Source organism: Fusarium oxysporum, chromosome VII (assembly GCF_013085055.1).
Source record: "Fusarium oxysporum Fo47 chromosome VII, complete sequence".
Classification (NCBI taxonomy): Eukaryota; Fungi; Ascomycota; class Sordariomycetes; order Hypocreales; family Nectriaceae; genus Fusarium; species Fusarium oxysporum.
The window spans coordinates 3712375-3731758 of record NC_072846.1 but is presented as its reverse complement, the minus strand read 5'-3'; the positions used below and the strand labels follow the sequence as shown (position 1 = coordinate 3731758).

Sequence of the window (19384 nt, the reverse complement as noted above, 5' to 3'; positions counted from 1 at the left end):
TATCCTGGTGACGAAGCTTTCTAGCTCTAGATGATATCTGGGCCGCAGTTTAGAGGCCGCTTTGGCCTTATTGACCTCCTGCTTCCTGACAGGGCATTGGTTATTCCAGGCTTCGTGTACACCGTTGCAGGCCGCACATTTCCGTGGTGCGTCCCTATCGCTCTTGGTTGGGCAATCCCGGGTAGGATGCTCTTGCGCGCAGTAGCCGCATGTTATTGTTGCCTTGCACTGGGTTCCTATGTGGCCATATTTGTGACACTGGAAGCATTGTCTCACGCGGCACTGTCTGTCATAGAGTTCGCATTGGAACACCTCGCCTTGCCAAATGAGGCCCTCATCAATAACTTTATTCGCATCTTCCGGTCGTGTGAACTCGACCACGACCGAAGATGCTGATTTAGAGGACGAAGATCTCGTCAGCCAGCCTATGTACTTGATCTCCGCAGTTGGTATGAAAGGCTTATTATCCTGCAATAACCCATCTCTAATGAGTTCGAAGTTATCCATATCCATCGAACTAGTGCGTACACCATGTACCAAGACACCATACGTCGGAATGCGTACAGTGGCACCGTTTCCGATCTTTTGTTCCCAGTCTTCTGCAAACTGTCTAAGCGCTACCATGTCCGATGAAGTGGCCGTCTTGATGCTCAAGTCACCGCTCCTGAGCTGATTGGAGGATACTACCTTGATCTTCTCTATGTGTTCGTTGCTGCTTTGTGCGATTGCGAGGTCTACATGTGACTTGAGGCTACGGGGACTCATCGCTCTGATGTTGGCTATAGTGACAGGGTCTCTGATGTTGATGATGATCTCGCGTACGGTCTGGACAGGTGATGCTTTCTGGTTCTGTGGGTTATGTATGCTTGTCGCCAGCCCTCCCCTCGCCATCACGTTGGCGTAAGTGGGCGTGATGCTAGCATGGTTTTGCTGGCTCACGAGCTTCATATCTCTGATCATTTTCATTGTTGCTTTACCGATTTCCGTGGCTTCTTTCGCGGCCGTTTTTGCGTCCATCGCAATTTCTGAATTACGTTGAACTACTTCCATGGTTTGTTGAGCTTTAGTGTTTGTTTCGTTGAGCTCATTTTTGAGGCTGTTGACGTGATGCGCTAGGCTTTCGGCTGCGGCTTTTGTTTCGACTTGGCCGATTTTCACTGCTTCATAGACGTGACCAAGATCGGGCGTGCTCTGCATTTTGACGATGAGGGTGAGAGCCCCAATGAGGGCAACTCGAACTCCTCGGGATGCAACGGGTAGACCATCGCCGTTGTCGATGGCTGACAGTGCCTTTTGGAGATATTTGCTCAAATTTGTGGCGTGCTCTCGGTAATCAGTGGGCCAGATTTCGTCCTGGGGCCACGGGGTCGCCATGATGCCTGAGTCGCACTGGGCAATGCGACCGACACTGGGCTATCCAATTCACCTTTCGGAGCGGTGTTGCGGCGCTGTAAATAGCTGTTGTTTTCAAAAATTTCGTTCTCGCTGTTGTTGAAGTTTTTCATGGCGAGGGCATGGAGGCTGGGATCAGGCTGCGTTAAAGGACTTGTCGAATTCACGTGACCTTTATACTGCCACCGCCTCATTAGCTTGTCGTGGTGGCTATACCTGTCATGCTCAAGCTGTGAGCTGTGAAGTCTGGTTTAAATTGGTTACAGAATCATTTCAATCATAAAAGTCAATTGGGCGATATAAATCTCAAGCTGGAGCAGAACTACCCTTGCTGGAACGTAAACACGAACTAAGCCTTGAATTGCTCATTGACCCGCTCTTCCCTCGGTAGATCGTCAGCATTTCCCGCTCGAAACCGGGGGATAACCCGGATATAGACATGCAGTTAAGAAGCGAACAGGGGTACGCGACAATTAGGAATAGAAGATAGGGTTGCTTCCTCGTCTCCTTACTTCCCAGCCAACCTACCCGTTGCTGCCCTCGCCTATAGCCACTGGGCAGCGTCGTGAATACTGATCAAGTCCCGGGAGCCAAAGTGCCGTACTCGGCCTAGCCTCTTGACCCACGGCGAATCACGGTCGATATCTTCTTCCAAGTCCCCCTTCCGTAGTCGTGCGGCGTCTGCTTCCTTCAATCGAACCTCACCTGCAGCAATGAACTCATCCATAGCGCTCTGATGTCTAGCATCAGCTTCATTAGCCGTGTCGGACGGGCCGTTGCTATCGCTGTCGTCTCGAACAATACAGTAGCGCGCATAAGGGCCTCCCATACAGCTCTGTAACTGTACATTAGCCCATTACTCCTCTGCTGCTCCATGCTCTGCCTCTCTCCAGTGGCGGACAATATTATCTCTTGCAATAGTAAGATATCGGCATGCATTACAGCTGTATCCGTGTGAGATAGTAAGCTGTTCAATTGCCTGACTGTTATCTTCGGGTCAGCTAGTTCAAGTGTGCCGTAGTAGTCTTTAATGCCCTTAAGCATGGGATTTAAATGGTGCTAGTTATTGGCTTAATTGTATATAGCTTTAAATTCTACTATTTACTCTGTCCTTACTCCTATCGGACTTATATCTGGCTAGTTTCCTATATTATTTACCCTTGCACTTTTCCAAACCATTTGTGACCACCATCTCAACTGCCTCATGATTTCAGAGGCCTCTACACCTGTTACGGTTATCTTCTTTCCTAACCACATAGCCACCGACTCTTCATCAAGATCATTCAAACCCTCCTCTGATATACTCTCCATAAGCATTATACGGTAACGAGAGTTTTTGCAGAAGAAGCCAATGGCAGTATCGTAAGCTTGGCTTCCGTACTGGCAACGAACTCTTGGATGAAAATACCACTCCCCGGATGTGTCCTGTTCCCATGCCTCACAGACTTCCCGAGGCAGAGCACATCTCCGGCAGCCTCCACGAGCCCTGAAGCCTTCTTCGTAGATTCCCTCTGCTAACTCTGAGCTGAGAACCTGCTTCCCACCATGTGGGCACTGGCGTAGGGTATGCTCGATTTGTGGCCCTTGCACTCCTCGTCCTGCACAAAAGCTGCATTTGCCCATCCACCAATCCATCACGACCTTCCACTCGCTAACCTCTTCGCTATCGCCCCAAGACATATGAAGGGTAGGGGCTTCAGAGAGTCCACTAGGGCCGGAGTCGTAAGTACCGTTGTCTCTACCTGCCCCCACCGCACCGCAGGAAAGGAACTCAAATGCTCGTACAAGCAGGTCAAAGGCTACAAGGAGTTGCGGTATCCAGGTCTCTTCGAGAGGAACCTTTTCTTCGAACCACTTGATCGCTTGACTTTCTAATGTGAGATCTGTGTTATATGTCTGTGATACGAATCTGGTCAATGCTTTGCCGAGAATCTGGTCGTCAACTGTACAAAGGGCGGCAATGGTCCTTCGTATAGCTAGCTTGTTCTCGCAGAATCCATCTGGACCCGTTGCCGACATGTACTTCTCTGTCCAATGATTCTTCTCTTCCTTGGTATTGGCATGACACCTGCGAATCATTATAGCTATATCTTCGCATATCTGGCCGGTCTCGGTGCAGAGGCTGCAATGATTTACGTTCCCTGCGTACCGTTCAAGATGCAACGTTCCTAGCCAGCTCAGGATTATCTGCGCTGCCTTGGAACCTGCAGCGGTGCAGTTTTCGAGATTGTGATCTAAGCCGGTGTCGTCGAGAACGTAACAAAGCTGACAGCCAACACTAGCCCATTTTTCAAGCTCGATGCCCACCTTGCACCGTAGCTTCATGTGTACTTTATAATCCTCATCTCCCTTTTTGAAGGTTGCCTGATCGTCAAGGTGATCAAGTATGGCCTGTCGCTTATTGATCGCGCTGATAGTGGTAATACTACCAGGGTGCCCAAACAGTGGCCAGTGTTTCCGAATATCATTATCGGGAGGCTGGTCTGGGATGTTCTGGCCCCAGAAGCTGGGAGGGAGAGTTCGCTTTCGCTTTGGAGGTGGGGATATGACCCCCAGACCCTGCCGTTGATAGTCTGACCGCCTCTTGGAGGGCAGATGATGATTCCTTTGTTTGTCAGGGCCGGGCTGCTCTTGCTGACGAGATTCGTGATTGACTATATCTGTACCCTCTTCCTGCATACGTCTGAAACATGCGATCATCTCTTGCTGCTCTCTTTTAAACTCTTTAACCTCCCAGGTTAGATCATCTGGTCGGTCACGACGAATAGACATTGACCGTTGTTGTGGAGTAGAGCTTAGCGATACAATCGGTTGCGTGAGGGATCTGCGTGATGTGCTTTAATTTATAGTATCTAAGGAGTGCCCTGAGATCTTGCTGCCTGAATGCTGTTGTGATATTTGCGACAATGGTGGCATTATATGAGAATAGGTCCAACGGGAATTGTTAGAGATGTTATGCGTGCACGGACCTGTATTTACTGTAATTTAACGAAATACATAGACATAACGCGTGCACGGATGACCCAGCAACGTGCACGGTCCAAATTTGTTGTATTTCGTCGAATTACCACCACGACTGCTTACAGTAGGCGACTGTTTGGGATACACGACAGTTAAGAATAGAAGAGTAGGGCCGGTCAGCCATGCAGTGAGCCAACTGCGTAAGACGAACTAGGACATCGCGGTGCGCATCTCTAAATATCGTTTCACAGCCTTTGCGCCGTATCCAGTTAGTCTGTAAGGCAGAAGAGTGATAAAACGAATAGGTCCATTGTGTTGTTATTAGTTCCAAGTTACATGTTTCTGAGAGGAGCACAACTTCTTACATAGTATCCGCATCCTAGCCACCAGCAGATCGGACCACTTTAGCAACACTGTCTCAACAAAGAGATTGGTGTCTCGCCGCCACGCAGCCTTTGATCGCCATTTTGCTGATTGTCTAGGTGGGCATGCTCCTCGGCAAATAGCTTTTGGGCAAAAAGCTTGATGGGATCAGGACTGGCCTGCAGAAGGACATTGCTGGGCACAGACCTGCCGCTGAAGTGGTCATCAGCGCTGACAAGCCATGACCGAATATTGTTCACTGTCCAGCTCTGGAATAGAACATCTTGCTGGATATGATATAGTAGCCAGTGCTGCCGGCTTTGCTTGCCGGCTGAGAGCTGTAGTTTGTCGCGGCGTTCAGCCCCTGAGATGATCCGCCAGAACCTTGTCGCTAGTGGAGCGGAGGCCGCAGTGCTTACAAGAAGAGCCCTCCTGTACCGTAAGGTACGGGTGAGGTTGTGATCCATCAGATCTGAGGGCTAAGGCGTTTGGATCTGGGAGTTCAACGAGGATAGGAGGGGCTTGAAACCATGCCGGGCAGACCTGGCAATGCCGTGCTTCTTACCCGGATGCTCCGATGCACGTTTTGGACTTAGAGCAAAACCGCATATGGTATATATAATAGCTGCTTCCGGCAGGTTGTCATAAAGGTTGAGCCCCTCGAGCTTCTGCAGCTTTGCTGGGGGTAGAGTGGGATGGCTACATTGTTCATGAACAGAGAAGCGGGCCGTTATGACTAAGAATATATAAGTATAATAGACAGGATGGAATGGCGGATATGGAGTAGACATTATACGAAGATAATAAACACGTGAGTTTCAGCAGACGATGGCAATGAATGTTGTTGTTTAGGTCTGGGGTAGTCAAGTTGTTGAACTCGACAAGGGTCAGCCGACGGAAACGCGACGCGTTTCGTGTTTTAGGTTTTCTGATTTCATTACCCGTTGGCTCGAGCCGGGGGGGGGGCCAACTAAGCAAGCTTAGTTGGCCACAAAAAGGCGGGACAGTCACAAAACGGTGGGACAACCCCGCTCCGCCGGCTATCGCGAATTTCCTCGATTTTATATATGAAATCGACCCAAATCTAGACGCCAGTTAGCCAAAAAAGGAGTACTCTTGTCCAAGTGCATTATGCCTTTAAATGCAAATATCAGAGCAGCTCAAGCGGTGGTTTCTTCACGCCAACGACTCCAAAAAGGCCTCTCTCGTGATGCTTCTAATGTAATAAGGAAGCCTCTTTTAATACGCGATGCTAAGCGGCAGTACAAGGGCTCCCACAAGTCGTCTATTGCGCGTATCGTCAAGAAGCTTGAAGAAGCCAAAACAGCGGATTTTAGCCTGGTTCCTGAGCCAAATAAGGGCCGGCCGCGACTCCTTTCGGATGGCGAAGAAGAAGCTATCATATGCTTCATCATTTGGATGCAGAAGTCCGGTCTTCCGGCCTCTAAAGGCGAGATTGAAGATGCAGCAAATACAATAAGAAGCCGCCGTGATGCTGTTGCGCAGCCGGTCTTAAAGATGTAGTACAGTCGCTTCCGTGACGATTATCCCGAGCTTGATACATCGATTTTGAAGTCGAAAGAAGCCGCTCGCTATGAGTATGAAGAAGCCGGCGTGGAGGAGACGAAGAAGTGGTTTAAACGACTTTCTGAAGTTATCACCAGATACAGGATCGGCGCCTCAGAGTGTTGGAATGCTGATCGAGCCGGAATTAGAGTCGGAATACTGCGAGAGCGCATGCAATGCCTCGTCATACATACCAAGAAGAAGACTCTAACAGAGGTATTCTCGCCGGAAGATAGGGAGACTTATACGGTAATTGGTACAGGCAACGCCGCAGGAGCAACTACTCCTCCTTGGCTTATCTTCAAAGCTTTTCCAACGATCGAGTAGTCAGATATCGATGGTGATCCTAATATGCGCTTTACACAGTCGGAAACAGCTTTTTCTAACGCCGAGATAACGCTCGAGTGGGCAAAGCACTTTAACCGGTGGTCTTGGGAGAAATCTGCTACTGTATAACATCGTCAGCTGGATTTTGAGCAGTGGTTTGGGTATAACGAGCACCTAAAAAGCGAATTTAACCCTATTACTCCATATGATACGCCTCCGGGCACGGAAGGAAAGGAGGAAGAAGAGCTTGTGTAGCGGTTGCTTATAATCGACGGCTTCTCCGGTCACGGCTCCTTCGCCTTCAGAGAATATTGTATAAAATTCAATATCCTCGTTGCTTTCCTTCTTCCTCATTCAACACATATACTTCAACCGATGGACCTAGGCGTTTTTCAGTGGTTAAAGAATGCACACCAAAAAAGGCTGCGAGAAGCTTTGCGGAAGGGAAATCTGACGTTCAACCGCCGTGACTTTGCAGGCTCCTTCAAGGTATGTGTTAGCAGCTTATATCTTCTCCAAAAGATCCCTCTTTTCACATACTAATTCTCATAATATCAGGAGATCTTTGAAGAAGGCTTCACAGCTGCCCACATTATCGCCAGCTTCGAAAAGTCAGGCATTTTCCCGCCAACCGAGGTGCCGGCGGTTAGTTATCTGCTGAAGAAGAAGTTGAAGACTCATAAGGCTATCGATCCGGCGTTATCTTCGCTTTTACCGGCGGAAAATCGCTTCCCTTTGGCCTCTAATACAGCAAGGGATATCAGCAACCGCTATCACGATATTCTGAGCTCCCCAATGCGCCGGGGACTTGAAGCTGTATAGAAGATTGTTAGCGAAGCTATTATGCTTGAAGATATCGTGAAAAGGCACGTTGCCGATCGTCAGGAGCGTATTAAGAAGAGATATCATCAGAGAAAGCGTGGAAAGCGAGGAAAACCGGTAGGAGATTATTTTCATAATATAAGCTTGGAAGAGCTTCGTGAACAACAGGCTGAATTTATTGAAGTAGGAGCAAAGGCTGAGCAGAGATCTCAGCTTCGGAATATACGATCTTTTGCAATCCGGCAGATAGAAGAGATAAAAGCTGAGTGGCAGCAAAAGAAGGAGGTTATCGTCGATGGCATTAAAAAGAAGATGCGCTTTAAACAGTAGCTTGAACACACCAAAAGAGATATAGAATACGCTTCTCTCGATGCATCACGAGCGGAGATATCCTCACAACTGAAGAAGAAGGAAGATTGCTTTATGATCAATACCCAGCTTGCCCCGGAAGCTCGTGAGGCTATTCGCAACGCGGGCCTCGCAGCAAAGCCTCTCTCAGCAGCAGATTTATCCGGCCTTCTCAACAGCGATGACTCTGTCGATTTTCAACTTACGCAACCGCCGGCTGATGCCGATTTTAACGAAGAAGATAGCCTCATCGATTTATCGGAAGAAGAGGAAGTCGCGATGCCCTCATCGCCGCCTTGCCTGCCTGACTACGAGTCCCCCCTTCCAACGGTGCCCTCAACACCATACCCGGCTCAACACCAAGCCCAATTTCGCAATGCCCTAATTTCCCTCATTGAAGAAGAAAGATCTGCTATAGGAGCCAGTCACAGGCCTCAGGAAGGACAGGAAAGCACCCAATTTACTAGAGAAGGCATCATCAATCGGCAGGCAAGCTTGCCGCCGCTGCAGCTATTTCCCTCTTACAGTTACAGTCAATAGCAGATATATCATCACAGGAAGCTTCATTTCAATTTATTCAGCAATTTTACCTCTTTTGACGCCTTCAGAATGAAGATACATTGAAAATGCCGCAAAACACACCAAAAATCGGGCCCAACGGGTGTCCCACCGTTTTGTGACTGTCCCACCTTTTTGTGGCCAACTAAGCTTCCTTAGTTGGCCCCCCCCCGGCTCGAGCCAACGGGTAGTGCGGTACGAGAAACGCAGTGCGTTTCCATCAGGAGAAATATGGGGCGAAGATACTAGACGGTGATTGGCCAAAAACAGGAAACGCAATGCGTTTCTGCTGATAATTCTTGAGTAGGGCGGCCGTTTGTTGAGAGCACAAATCAGTGGAGCGACCCGGTTACTCAGATTTGGGCGTATGGGTATGATGCTGAGGATGCCATTGAGGAACTCTGGCAGAGCGAGGGTGTATAGCTGCAGTAAGATAAATTAACACTGATACAGTTGTCCACCGACATGGCCCTGGAATGGCGACCTACTTCTGGTATTAGCAGCATTAGTTACTCCTACAATATTAAAAAATTCTACAATATTAAAATTATTTTCTTTTAAAGATATATTGCTTTACTTATTTCCTTTTTTTTCTTTCTTTTTTTCCTTTTTCCCTACTTTGATCTAGTAGAAAGTAAAGATACACATAATTAGGTTAGCTCAAGACTTCTAATTTGGCTTGCGGGCCTGCCTTTTCAGGGTATTCCACGGGGTCGAAGTACCGGTCGTTTTTGCGGGGCGTTTGTTGATGTATCTTTGTCGCGCTAAGCCCTAAAGAGTCAAGCTTGCCTTATGTAAGTTAAAAATTCCTCCTAAATGGCACCAATTTCTGACGGATCTTTGTGTCAATATCCGGGCGCGCAACCATCCGGACAGCGATACAAGCGGTGCAACTGATGCGACTAGTCACGTGACTAGTAAGTCACTTTTTTGGGCACCGACGGATTGAGTGCACCGTACAGATCGATTAGATCATGTTAGATACGCACGAATACGATGGGGTGAGTGTATCCAAGTGTGGAGCAGAATGTTGTGATGTTATTGATCGTCGACTTGATTCTTTGATCAGTCTGTCAAAGAGGGGTGAAACCCCTCTTTTGGATACAAGAATAATATTGCAGTAAGGGAAGTGGAGCCCATTCCCAGCCGCCAATCTAACACACCCCCCCAGTTGAGGCCTACTGGCTGAAACTGCTCACACATGAAGTTCCAGTCTAGCTAGTCTTTCTGAAATTTCGTCCTCTCCGAGATTCTGGAGGCGTCTGTTCATCAGATGCTCCGTGATGTCAGTCAGGCCAATCTGTTTGACGAATTTTTGAAGTTGTCCATGATTCATAGCCTTCGTGAGTCCATCTGCGATCATGTCCGTTGTCTGTCGATATTCCACTTGAATTCTTTTCCTTTGTGCTTCCTGCCTCAACCAGTGGTTGTGAATGTCGACGTGTCTGAGTTTGGTTTGGAGCTTTCCAATATCCTTGTTCACCAGTCTTATGGTCTGCTGATTGTCACACTGGATTCGTATCCGTTCGTCATCCAATTTGATCCCCAATTCTTTGATCAGTCTTGAAATGAACATTGCTTCCTTTGCAGCTTGGGCAAGTGAAAGGAGCTCCGCCTCTGTGGTCGAGGTAGTCACGGTGCCTTGCTTGTTGGCTCTCCATCCAATGGTACCGCCAAATAGCTTCATAACATATGCTTGAGAGCTCTTGCGATCCATTGTGTTGTCGGCAAACGAAGCATCGCTGGCTACGTTGAATGTATCATCTCCACCGAATTGCAGTGCCAATGCTTTCGTGCTTCTAAGATAGAGCAGTGCCTGGTCTGCCGCTGCGTGATGGTGAGGTCCGGGGTTTGCGTTGAATCTGGCAAGTCTGGCCGTTGCAAATGCAACATCCGGACGTGTGATGACTGCTGCGTATAGAACCGATCCGACCTTTCTTTGGTAGCGTCTGATAGATGGTAGGCTAGCTCGCTCGTTGTACGCTAGTAGCTCTTCTCGTTTCATCGGGGTTTCATGTCGATAATCTGTCCGGTCAACAAGGTTAGCAATCTTGTCAAGATAATCGGATTGTGATAGCCAGAGGAGTTTCTTCTCTCTGTCTCTGATGATTTCAATCCCGAGGAACCATTGCAATGGTTTTCCTCCACTGAGTTTGTATTTGTTCTGTAATTTGTTTATGATACTTTGGATCTCGTTCTTTCTCTCCTTCTTGTACGCCAGAACGATATCATCAACATAGAAGAAGATGATTATTGCTCCTTTGGTCATACAGCAGGGTTCATGTGGAACGGTCTTGAATCCAAGTTCTTGTAGGGTAGCTGTGAGGTCTCTTTGCCATAGTAGTGGCGACTCCCTTAGCCCGTAAAGCGCTTTCCGGAGCATCAGGATCATTCCTGGTTTCCGATAGCCCTGTGGCATGCGCATGAAAACAGTCCTGTCTAGCTTAGCGTTCACAAACGCGTTGACCGCGTCGTACTGGATCAATTCCAAGTCAAAGCGTGCAGCGATGGCCATCAACGTCCTGAAGGATCGTCCAGCAAGTGTTGCCGCATAGGTCTCTTCGTGAATTGACTTGGCTTGTTGGTCGCCCCTCACTACCAGACGCGCCTTGCACTTCTGGAAGCGACCGTGTTTGTCAAACTTGTACACGTAGACCCACATGCAGTCAAGAATTTGATTTCCCTTTGTTTGAGGGTCGTCTCGAGGAATTTCAGTCCATGATTCCATCTCTTCATGGCTCCTAAGATGCGCTGTTTCTGCTTCCTCAAATAGAGTTCCCATTGGATGATTGATCAAGTCTGAATGACTTCGTGGTAAGGGTGGCATATCTCTTCTATGCAGAACCCTTGGGTTTCTGAGTAGTCGTTGAAACTTTGCTTTGTCAATCACCTTTTCCTCAAAGATCCCAAGTGGCGTGGCCAGGCGCCCAGCAACAAAGGCAGCCTTCCACACCTCAATAGGTTCATGGGTATCCCAGAGCTTGAGATACTCTTCCTGCGAATCACCTGAGACTTCTCGGTTCACTATGGTCAAAAGTGCCATGGGTGGAAGAGACACAGGGGTCGGGTACGGCCGAACGAAGGCGTCAGAATTCTTGGCTTGGTCATCGGTGCCGGCTGTCGCCTGGTCTTCCGTGCCGCCTTCTGGTAGTCCGTCGCTGACTTCCGCGTCCCTGGATATTCCAAAGCCTTCGTCAGTTCCAGTTGGCTGATCAGGCTCAACCTCTGACTGTTCAGCTCCCGTGTCTTCTACCACTTCATGGAGTGCGGGGTCTTCCCAGGTGTGCTGGGCTTCAACATCCTCGTCTTCTCCACGAAGGCCCTCCCAATTACCTTGGGGTATATAGGCACCGCTCGGGTCTTCTTCTGCCATCGTGTTACGATCCATCTCAGGCTCCTCGACTTGATCGAGTAATTCAATGAGCTCTTCTTTTTCCATGTGTAATAAGTCGTCTTTCAGTTGGTCAATATTTCCATTAAATCGCTCATCTTCGTTGAAAATGACGTCTCTTGTTGAGATGACTCTTCCGGTTTGAGGGTTCCAGATTCTGTAGATATTTGTGGATTGGTAGCCGACCAAGAATCCTATCCAAGCCCTCGGATTGAGTCTTTGCTTTTTCTTTGCACCTTTCATTGCATCTCTTGTCATCGCAAATGCTTTACATCCATACACTCGAAGGTGTGACTGCTGAGGTTTACGATCTTCCACAGGGATCCCGTCTCGTTGAGCGAGATATGTATGGAACCGACCGTATGGTGTACGCCAATCGTAAATGTACTTGGGTGTTCGGTTGTAGAGGTACACAGCGCATCGGTAAATCTCTACCCAAAGGCTGGCAGGTAGTCGTGCTCCCGCCCTCATTGCTCTAGCCTTTGCCTTGATTATATGTCCTGAGACTTCTGCGTTCCCGTTCTGAGCTGGGGTGTACGCGGCAGTGTTCTCGATTGTCAGATAAAGCGAGCGGAGAAACGTGAAGATCATGCTATGTTCTGCATCGAACTGATTCTTGCCGACAATTTCGTTGTCGCACTCCACCACTTTGGGCTGAATTCCATGTTGATGATGGAGAAAACCGAAAAGGTCTCTGATTGCAGCGATGATCTCTCCTGTTCCTCTGCTGCACAAGTAATAATCCCAAATGAAACCGGACCATCGATCTGTGATCAACATCACGCTACTCTTGCCCTCTGGGTCAGGAGTAATGTCATGGAAGTCGATAGCTAACCGTTCTCCAGGTTTGTGCCCTACTTCTCGAGGCTGACGGTGGATTTGTCGTCGTATCTTGGAAACCGCACAGTCATCGCATTCAACTGTTGGTATTCCCTTGATCTTCGCACCTTGAGATGAATTGACGAGATGCTCGAGAGCCCGAGGCCCTGGATGGCCCAGGCGCAGGTGCCATCTTCGTCCGTCTGCTTTTGCGGGCCTTCTTCCCGTCCAAGAGTTAAATTTATGTCTCTGGGTGACAAAAGCGGTCTCTCCCATTGCTATATCTTCAATGACGAATTGTTCATGTCGGATGACCACATTGCACACCACGATTCCGTTTAGTGTTCGAATGCAGTTCGACGGCGGTTTGTTATCCCACCAGTATCCTCTCTTGTGTAGTTGTCGTAGCGAAACTAAATTGCAAGGGAATCCCTCGCAGAACGCCACGTCGCATAATCGAATCGTCTTCGATCCCTCTGGGCCCTGGGCGTGGAGGTCCACGTTACCATACCCTTGGATGGGTACTCGCTGCTTGCCCGCGAATACGTAGTCTTCAGGTCCAGCAGGACGGTATTTGTCAAATCGGTCGCAGTTGTTGAAAATGTGAATGGTCGCAGCAGAATCCAGCAGAGCTGAGTTCTTAAGTGGGTAGTGGCTGATGGAGAATGCCGACTTAATGGAGGCAACTACGAAGCTCGAGGTATATTCTCCAACAGCCCTTCCTAGTCACTCAGTCTCTTCGATATGACCGACTTTCTTTAGACGATTTATCTCTTCCTTCAGAGATGTATCACTTCTGAGACGATGCTCGACGGCTTCGCGGATTATCTTCCGCTCCTTGAAATACTCTGGCGCTGTCTTTGGAAAGACATAGTAGCATTGGGCGAGTACATGATTGCCATCACAGACCCTGCATGTAGCTTCGGTATCCCTGGATGTCACAACTCGCTTTCGTCTTGATGAAGGTGAATGCTCTGCCTTACGTTTTCCAAGTTTGTCTTGCCCCTGAGGTAGTGTATTCTGTTCTTTTGTCGGTTTCTGTATATCCGTCGGTTCCGGTGGTTGCTGCTCTTCGGCAAACGTAGGTCCAAAGACCCCTCTTGTGATTTTGGATCCCTTCTGGTTGACGTGGAGGATGCTTCGTCGTTCAGCCTCCTTTCGGAGGTCCTTTGCCACCTCTCCGATCGACAACGACTTGTCTTCAAGTTTATCCTTGTATATGCCAGCATAGATAGCAACCCAGCTACCGAGAATTGGTTGCACAGCCTTTGTTAAGTCTTCGAACCAGGTATTTGGGTCTTCCACGCCCCCCGTCTTCATGACCAAGGCATGGTTGGTTGCCATTTCCCAAGTAGTAATCCATCCAGTAAAGTCCTTTGGAATCTTAGCGAGTGGTGTTGTAGCTGCCTGGTACTTTCTTCGCGCGGCTGCTTGTTGTTCCCTCTCCGTAGCGCCTACACTCGTCTTGAGGTTGGTGTACCAAGTTCGCAGGTCCCACATCGCTCGACATGAGCTTTGGCGTAGGCCGTAGTCTACTGTCTCAGTGACCCAGGTCTTCAACTTTTCACAATTGGTTTCTTGTTCCTTGTATTCTCGGTGATCCTGCTCATAGATCCGCCATTCAAACGTGAACGATGCTTTGTCTTCGGCCGTAAGTTCGGATATATTTCGAGCATGATTATGTGGGTCGGTCGTCTCCGGTAGCGAGACCACCGGTTCCGCGGTGGACGGCTGGCTAACCGTTTGGCTCGATTGTCCACTTCGGCGGGTCTGGATCCCTGCTGGTTGGAGGAAGTCCGGATCCGTAGTACGGGGAGGGATCCTCCGATGATATGCCCCAATGTCTGGTCTTTCAGGCCTTTCCATGAGGGTTTCATCACTCTCCGGATCGATGAACTCCCATAGGTGGAGACTTATGGCTTTCGTCTGGAATTCTTCATCCCATCGTCCCCAATCTTCGAAGGTCTGCAACAGCACCTTCTTTGATGAGGGGTTATCGTTCGACATCGCGTATCGTCGGTATCGCGCAGATGGCTCGTAAGCGGATGAGACTCTTAATTGTTAGATACGCACGAATACGATGGGGTGAGTGTATCCAAGTGTGGAGCAGAATGTTGTGATGTTATTGATCGTCGACTTGATTCTTTGATCAGTCTGTCAAAGAGGGGTGAAACCCCTCTTTTGGATACAAGAATAATATTGCAGTAAGGGAAGTGGAGCCCATTCCCAGCCGCCAATCTAACAGATCATGGCCCCAATTTAATGTTTCCAAACGTCGGAGACTTGCAGCATTAGGGCCCCTCACTAGTGGGGGCTGCTCCACTTTAAGCCTCGGCATATTCTTCTTGGTATCCATACCTATTTCACCCATAGAATATATATATTGCAACTGTGGTACTCGGACTCGTCCGTTTTTGTTTCGGAGACACCCATACCGACCTTTTGGGTTAGTCTACGTTTTATTCACCAACAATTCCCTTACATAAATTTCCAATTCCCAACGGTTGGATTGAGATTTATTTCAATTCGATACAGTTATTGACTAGAAATGTCATCTAAAGGCAGCTCATTAAACTCGGCATCTGTTCGTTCGTCAAAGAAGCGAACAAAACGATCAAAAATAGCGTGCCTTAGATGCAGGCATCGCAAGGTTCGGTGCGACGTTGCTGATGGTGCGCCTTGTGCAAACTGCAGGTATGATTGTATTGAGTGTATTGTAGCACAACAGACGACGCGGAGGTTAGTATTCCAGATTTGAAAAGAATGAAACAGATGGGCTTACCGATTTCAGTTTCTTTCCCATCACAGCATCCTGTAGTCCAGATTCACAGGATGACGTGCTGCAAGCCAGCTCACGAGATGGCCATGTAGAAGATAGACCATCAACCTCTCAGTTCGTCACAAGCACAGCAAGCAATACTAGGGCAGAGAACTCGTTCCTTCGCACTCGAACAGATATCGACGGAAACATGGATTCTTTGCATGACCATCTTGTTGAGATGTTTAGTGAGATGAACCGCCTTGAGAGCCAAGATCTCCCATCTAGCACATTGATAGTCTTGCTAGTCCAGTCAATGGCCATTCATCAGTTACGGATGGAAAGTGCAGATTCCATGGTTCGCAAGGAGTCATTACAAGCGTTTACCAAGGTTAAAGGGGCATTGCGGCAAAAGAGGGATAGCTATGCAGCTCACGGTTACAGTACTGGCTATCTGGACAGGATATTGCGCCAGGCAAGTATAATTGACGGAGGGAAGACTGGGAATTATAAGGAATTGAACTCGCACTCTAGTCGAGATGATGGGGAGTTGAGTCCGAGTGACGGAGAAAATAAGGTTGATTTGGAGCGGGAGATTTATCAGGGTCTAGAGGAAACCGTATTCTGGATGTTTGGAGGGTCTGAGTATAAGCATGCGGACGATAAAGATCAACACTAGAGAATTGGTTTGAAGAGCCAGTTGCTGGTAAATACGTGGATAGAGCATTGGTTAGAATTAATTGTTTTATTCTACAACTTAAATTTAGCTTAGCTGTTGTTCTCCTTTTATCATTGCCTACTAGACAGACTTCAATGGTCAGCCTGCGTCGACGCATGACCAAGTTCAGAGCTGCGCTAGACAAGGAGCAATACTCTATTGGAAGAAATGCACCAAACCTGCCAGCGAGTTATGGACTTCACTTGACGCAATTACCGATTGGTCTACCGTAGCCCAGCGCTATCGTAATACCCTGCAGGAAGCCGCCTGTTAGTTAGTGTTGGCTGACATTGCGCTCCGGAGAGCGGCGCCCCTCGGACCCCGCGCTTCGGGGCCCGAGAAAATGCGGTTCCCTTGACGGCTCCGCATTTGAAACGGAATGCGAGGTTTACGGGGTATCCGAATTACGATAAAGTGAAACAAGATAACGTTATTCGTACGTTAGTGGAGAGCAAAGCAAAAAAAGTCACCGTCGGCGGTTTTTATCGTTTGCGTGGTCCCACCTCCTATGGGCTGTGTCCAAACGCGCTTAACACGACATTGCTGTCTGTCTTGTGTGGTGCCTGTGTTGCACGCAACAGTTACCTCGGGCGTATATAGATAACAGTTTCCATGCCAGCAGCATACATTGTCAAATCTCCCAATTACCTCTGCTTACCAATAAATCAGTGTTCAGTTGTTTTCCCTACTCCCGACAGTATGACGAGCTGGCTGAATAGAGACCAGTACTCGACGACATCGACGCTCAGAAGGCGGCGCCATGCCCATCTGACTATCCCAAAGGTCAGAGCTATTGGACTCAAGACTATCACATAGACTTTGAAGATGAATGTCGCGCATCTGCGCTTCCCGACGAGGTTGACGTTGTGGTCATCAGCACAGGTACCGGTATTTAAATATTTACCCCCCCCCCTTTAGCGCAACCTTCCTTTGTCATCACACTTTCTTGGCATACAAGTGTTAAGAAAGTGGCCCCGTCTACACCTAAATCCTTAACAGGTGCACAACAAACCATACAATCTGCGCTTTGCGCAGCCGGAAGCCGCGGCGATGGCTTCGTCTTCGACGAACCCGCCCGCTGCCCCGGACCCCTTCGATCTGGGGATCCACACTCCCGCTAATCTGAACCGAGGAGCCCGTGCAACCCTCCTACAAAACAGCCCCGCAGTCGTGAACAGCCCCATTGGTGTTTCACCTGGACCCGAGCGGACGGCTCAGACACCGTCCTCACCACTCAACGCAGCCACTTTTGCTACAGTTATGGAAGGAGCTGAGCGTGCCAACCCTCCATTGATCTTTGAACACCAGCCAGTCTATATCATCGAATCAGCCAACGAGCTCGCGCGTGAGCAAGTGGAAGAGTACAACGCCAAGCTGATGGTCTTCCAAGCCTTCTGCGCCAAGTTTGAAGAGGCTGCCCAGCAATTCACCACAGGACCGCAGCGACGTTTTGCTCAACAATTCGACGACAGCTTCCTTGACTCTTGGAAACGACAGCTTTCTAGCGACGGAACCGCATCCAAGCCGACGTACAGTAGCGTTGCCGCCGCCTCGCCGCCTGCTGCCCGTGGCCGGCAGACCCAACAACAACAACAACCCCGCCAAAATGATCCACCCCGTCGCCACGGACGACCTACGACCACCGCCCCACTCCGAGAAGATCTCCGTGTCTTCATCCGCCTCGAGGACGGAGCTCCGGCTAGAGCTCTAAGTAGTTAATGCAATCCGGACCCTTATCCAGGAGAAACTCGGCGCCGTCTCAGACAAGGTCCGCCAAATGTTTCAAGTCAGATCTGGATGGGCCGTCCTGACCGCCGATCCTGAAACGCGCGACTTTCTAGTAGACAAGCAGGCCGAATGGGCGGCTGCACTGGGAGCTACGACCGTGGAAACTAACAAGGAATGGTACACCTACATAGTTTCAGACTTTCCCACAAGGCTGACCGACCACCATGGCAGAGAAGTGGACATTGACAGTATTGTCAGCCACGAGATAGAAATCCAGACCGGGCTCAAGCCTGTTAGTGTGCGTCCTACGCGACAAGTTTCTAACAACCCCCTGACCAAGACCTTATTTGTGTCCTTTCTGAAGCCCACAAAGGGATACTGGTCCCTTTTCGGTAGTCGTATGGCCAGACTTCTTGATAAGTCCGACCGCCTTAGACAGTGTGAAACATGCTGGGGTTACCACTTCGCCCGCAACTGCTATAGAAGGCCAGTCTGCCAGCGCTGTGGTAAGACTGGCCACATCATGGACAACTGTGCTGCACCGGAGCAGTGTGTCAACTGCTTAGCCCCCCATCTGGCCAGCTTAAATGAGTGTGACGCCCTGAACATACTACTCCGATGCCCTGTCACGAACTGCTGCCTGGTCGCGGGTGATTTCAATGCCAGGCATCGTAATTGGCAGACAGGCCAAGCTACGAACCGCGGCCAAGAGATTGCAAGCTGGGCATCAGACAATGACCTTCACCTCCTCAACACACTAGATGTCCCGACAAACCCGCACGGCAACACTATTGACCTTGCTTTTACAAACATGCCTCTTGTTAAAGCTACTGTCGAGGACCATCTTGCAACTAGCTCTGACCACTTCACATTCAGTCTGTCTCTCCCCGACGTCAGACCAGGTTCGATCCAACCGGGCAAGGTACGCGTGACAACAGAGGATGAGCTCAAACGATTCGTTGAGATCGTGGAGTTCGGAGGCTCAGAAGTCCCTCAGGCGGACTCGACACCAGCGGAGCTGGACGAGCTCGCTTCTGCACTCGTGAGTCTACTGACATCGGCAGCAAAGGCGGCTGGCCGGCCCACACGGAAGAGCGCACTTTCTGCTCCTTGGTGGACCGAGGAGTGCGCTGGCGCAGCGGCCGCTTTCCGGGCGATCAGGAGAATCTATCCCCGCGGCTTCAACCAAGATGTCCAGATGGCCAAGAGGGATCTTCATCGTGTGGTCCGTCGGGCGAAAAGACAGTACTGGCGAAATCTCCTCGATAGCTTCTCCAGCAGTGGTGCCGTTTACAAAGCTGTCCGGTGGCTGAGATCCCCAGGGCCTTTCCAACCGCCGCCTTTACAAGTCGACCACATCGTATACGAAACACAGATGGACAAGGCGAACGCACTTCGACGGGCTACACTAGAATGCCGAACTTCAGACGACGATATTGAGGACCCTTGGACCCCAGTTCGTCCTCCTACGTCGATTCCATTCTCACTCGGGATCTCTCTGGGCGAGGCGCAGTACGCGACCCTCCACACAGGCAATACATCGCCCGGATCAGATAATATGACGGTCGACCTCCTCAAAGCCGTCTGGCATATTATCGGGACGCACGTCCGCCGCCTGTTCGAAAGATGCCTC

The 19384-nt window shown here is 49.4% G+C and overlaps 3 protein-coding genes across 3 annotated transcripts; 1 reads left to right on the top strand and 2 right to left on the bottom strand.

Annotated features, from left to right (window-relative positions):
- Positions 1-1936: 1936 nt before the first annotated feature.
- FOBCDRAFT_321538 (uncharacterized protein) lies at positions 1937-4164 on the bottom strand (the record flags this gene model as incomplete). The annotated part of the gene is made up of 2 exons (XM_059612070.1): positions 1937-2227; positions 2551-4164. 2 exons carry the CDS (start codon positions 4162-4164, stop codon positions 1937-1939), a joined length of 1905 nt encoding a protein of 634 aa, XP_059465488.1.
- Positions 4165-4541: 377 nt separating this feature from the next.
- FOBCDRAFT_228354 (uncharacterized protein) lies at positions 4542-5215 on the bottom strand. Its single transcript, XM_059609771.1, has one exon. It carries the CDS (start codon positions 5181-5183, stop codon positions 4758-4760), a length of 426 nt encoding a protein of 141 aa, XP_059463681.1. The 5' UTR covers positions 5184-5215; the 3' UTR covers positions 4542-4757.
- A 9880-nt stretch (positions 5216-15095) lies between these two features.
- Positions 15096-15984, top strand: FOBCDRAFT_262806 (uncharacterized protein; the record flags this gene model as incomplete). Its single annotated transcript, XM_059611314.1, has 3 exons — positions 15096-15219; positions 15268-15286; positions 15339-15984. 3 exons carry the CDS (start codon positions 15096-15098, stop codon positions 15982-15984), a joined length of 789 nt encoding a protein of 262 aa, XP_059467667.1.
- Positions 15985-19384: the final 3400 nt, after the last annotated feature.

Excerpts from the sequence above, each read along its gene's own strand:
- FOBCDRAFT_228354 (XM_059609771.1), bottom strand. The coding sequence starts at position 5,183 with ATGGATCACAACCTCACCCGTACCTTACGGTACAGGAGGGCTCTTCTT.